At 67.4% G+C, this 3,469-nt stretch overlaps 1 protein-coding gene across 1 annotated transcript; it reads right to left on the bottom strand.

Moving 5' to 3' along the window:
• Positions 1-381: 381 nt before the first annotated feature.
• Positions 382-3,046, bottom strand: C1QTNF8 (C1q and TNF related 8). Its single transcript, XM_032144998.2, has 3 exons — positions 2,959-3,046; positions 1,571-1,789; positions 382-932 (listed from the first exon to the last, which is right to left on the bottom strand). The coding sequence occupies exons 2-3, from the start codon at positions 1,776-1,778 to the stop codon at positions 382-384; spliced, it is 759 nt and encodes a 252-aa protein (XP_032000889.1). The 5' UTR covers positions 1,779-1,789; positions 2,959-3,046.
• Positions 3,047-3,469: the final 423 nt, after the last annotated feature.

Here is a 3,469-nt window from a genome sequence, read left to right as displayed (position 1 = left end):
GCTCAACCAATCCCTGCACACAGTCGGCGCTCAATCAATCCCTGCACACAGTCGGCGCTCAATCATTCCCTGCACACAGTTGGCGCTCAATCACTGCACACAGTCCGCTCTCAATCCCTGCACACAGCGCTCAACCAATGACTGCACACAGTCGCCACTCACCAATCACAGCACACAGTCGGCGCTCAACCAATCACTGCACACAGTCGGCGCTCAACCAATCCCTGCACACAGCCGGCGCTCAATCAATCCCTGCACACAGTCGGCACTCAACCAATCACTGCACACAGTCGGCGCCCCACACACACACACACACACACACACACACACACACACACACTCACACGCGTGCGGTGCTCAGCCCCGGGGCCCCTCACCCGGCTACAGCTCGGCGGCCGGCTTGACCAGGTGGCCGCTGAAGGTGATGTAGAGGTCTCCGTGCTCGCCGTAGATGGCGTTGTCCTGGTCGCGCTGGAACATGCGCACCCAGACGGCGTCGTCCGCGGCCAGCGGCAGCATCAGGCTCTGGGCCTGCATGACGCTGCGCTCGCTGGGCTGCGCGTAGAGCACGGCCGCCGGCCGCCGGTTCAGCATGATGTGCAGGTAGGTCTCCTTGTAGTTCCAGGTGTGCACGTTGAGGCTGAGGAAGTAGACGCCGGGCACCGTGCAGCGGAAGCGGCCCGCGGCCAGGTCGAAGGCGCCGTCCAGGTTCACCAGCTCCGTGTCGAAGGGCACCGCCTGGAAGCGGTCGGAGCTGTGCAGGCCCTCGCGCCGGCCCACGGAGAAGGCCGCGTAGGCACGTTGGCACGGGGCGCCCGGCGGCCCTACCTGCCCCTTCTGGCCTTTGCGGCCCTGCAGGCCCCGGGCTCCCGGCGGCCCCTCCTTCCCGCTCCTGCCCGCACGACCTCGGACGCCGGCCTCGCCCTTCTCACCTGCAGGGGACAAGCGGAAACCGCGGGTCGGGGCCGGGCTGGGCAGGCCTCCCCCATTCCGGCACCCAGGCCAGGGGCTGGGGCTCAAGGGTCACTGTAAGGACACAGTGTTTGCAAGTGACGTCCCCTCTCCCAGCCTCCGCGTCCACGTCTGTAAGATGGGGAGAAGCTGTTCTCCAAAGGTGTGGTCCTCACCGAGAGGGGGGCGACATGGGTGGTCGGGGCCAGCTACGGTCTGCGTTGGGTGTTAAAGAATGAGAAGGCTGGGAAGGTCCTACGCAAGCCTAACCTTAGTACAGCCTTCAGGACAGCGCAGCCCTGTCAAGGGGTCTCAGAGCACGCAGGCCGCCCAGTCTCCCTTCCCAAGGGGCTGCTACTTTGGGGATCTCAGGAAATCCTGGCCCCCTTCCCCAGGGTCCTCAGCGCCCCACTTTGGTTCATGGGTCCCTCCCCAAGCCAGGCTTCTTCCTGCTTGAGGGGGAAGCCCGGGGGTCCCTGGGCAGGGAGCGCTGCCAGGGCGGACACTGGTGCTCAGCATGCCCCTCCCGCCCCTCCTCCAGAGCCCCAGGGGCCCCCCACTCCCTGTGGGCTGTTGAGTCCTGGTGGGGGAGCATGCAGGCAGCACCCACGGGCCTCACCCTTGAGGATTTCGATGTCTATGGTGGGCCGTACTCGAGGCAGCCCCCTCCACAGGTCCCCCCTCCACGGGTCCCCATCACTCACCCGGGCATAGGGTCCAGGGGGCCAGGCCGGGCGGCAGCAGTGCACACAGGGCCTCCTGGGCAGCCCGGGCCAGGCCCCCACAGGCAGCAGCAGTGCCAGGAGCAGCAGGGCGGGGGCTGCCATCTTGGCCAGGGCTGGGGGAGAGGAAAGAGGGGAGGGACTGAGAAGGAGGTGCCCCAGCTGGAGCCCCCAGACCCTACGGCAGCCTGGCCCTGCCCCCGTCGGGAATGCAGCCGGTGGAAGTGGGAGCTTCTGCCTGGGCACGGACGCTGCTGGCCCAGTGGGTGAGGCCAAGGCCGAGTACACTCTGGGCCACACCAGGCACCCTGCACACCTGGAGTCGGGGAGTCCTGGTCCCCAAAGCTGGGGCCCCCACACCCAGCAGATGGAGGGGAAGCCGTTATGGGACACAGAGGTCTCTGAGACAGCCCTCCAAACTCAGGAGCGGGTGGCCGCCCAAGGCCCCACCCGCTGTGGCTGGGCAGAGCCCTGGGGTGTGGCGGCTGGCCTGGTGCCGGGGGCCCTGCACAGTGCACGGAGGCACAGTCTCAGCCGGGCCCAGAGAGCCTCTCGTCCGGAGCCCCCAGGGCAGGGCCTGCAGGGGCCTTGGGAGGCCACTCCTCTGCCTCTCCCAGACTAGGGAAGGATGGTCCCACCTTGGTGCTGAGGGGGAGCCAGAGCCAACCTGGGTCCCCCTGAGCAAGGTAGGCCCCCTCCCGACTCTACCAGCAGCTGCCCCAATGAGCCTGGCCCCCCTGCCAGGGGGGCCTTGCCTACCCCACTCCCCTCACAGCCACATCTGGAGGCTTGGCCAGGAGTATCTTCTGCTAGGGCAGGTGCACAGGGTCGGGATCCTCAATCTTCCCTGAAGATGGGCTCTGCTGGACAAAGATCTAGGCTGCCTCCTTCAGAAAGCCCTCTGGGATTGCAGCACAGGGCAAGGTCCTTCCTCTTGCAGTGGGTCATTCCAGGTGGGTGGAAAGTCTCTGGCACTAGCCCCCCTCTGCCTGCCTCCCCACGAGCTCAGCAGACCCTGACTCACCCCCTGGCCCCACTGGACACCACGAGACCCCCCCGGACTCCTCCGGCAGAGGGGGCCTGGCAGGAGTGGATGTGTGAATGCGCGGAGGCCTGCAGGAGCCCCCATGGAGTTCCCGGCCATCCCAGCCCCTGGCCCTGCCTGGCAGACAATCAGGGCTGGATCATGCTCTGCCGGGGTTCGGGGGGAGCCCGGCCTGCCCAGGGCGTCTGTGAAGACCCCCACAACCACCCCCAGGCCCCACACTCCCTGTTACCGTCTCACCTGGCCGGCCGTCTGTGCTACTGACCCGGCAGCCCAGCCGTCAAAGAGCCCTTTCATGCCCGCCTGGGCGCCGGTGGCTTCCTCTGGGCTGTCCAAGACCAACAGGCTGAGAGGCCAGCTCCGCCGAGCTCTGGACAGGATGTTGGCAGGGCCCCCGCGTCCACTGCGAAGCCTGCCTCGCGGCCCCAGGGTCCTCCTGCCAGCCCCATGCCCTTGAGTGGGGCTGGGGCCCGGCATCTTGGCAGGCTGGGTTGGGGGATGGTGCCGTGGGCACGCAGCTCTCCTCCATCGGGAAACTAAGCCTGCTGCCCACCCGGGGTGCGGCGCCCTGAGGAGAAGCAGGGAGATGGAAGCTGTGGCTGGGCGGGCCCGGCGAGGGGGCTGTAGGCCAAGGCCAGTGTTCGGGGCCCAGAGCAGGGCCTCCATGCTGCATGGGGCCCCCTTGGCCACCAAGCCACTGCGTTGATGCACAGCCCCCATGCTGCTGGCAGGGAAGCCAGGCTGGATGGAG

The sequence above is a fragment of the Hylobates moloch genome, unplaced genomic scaffold (genome assembly GCF_009828535.3).
Source record: "Hylobates moloch isolate HMO894 unplaced genomic scaffold, HMol_V3 SCAFFOLD_23, whole genome shotgun sequence".
NCBI lineage: Eukaryota > Metazoa > Chordata > Mammalia > Primates > Hylobatidae > Hylobates > Hylobates moloch.
Note: the sequence above shows the minus strand (reverse complement) of the source record. Positions and strands in the feature narration are given on the sequence as shown.

Bases quoted from the DNA above. Each gene is read 5' to 3' on its own strand.
- C1QTNF8 (XM_032144998.2), bottom strand. From the start codon at position 1,778: ATGGCAGCCCCCGCCCTGCTGCTCCTGGCACTGCTGCTGCCTGTGGGG. The intron at 933-1,570 runs GTGAGGCCCGTG...TGTCCCCTGCAG, and splicing joins AGACATCGAAATCCTCAAGG to GTGAGAAGGGCGAGGCCGGC.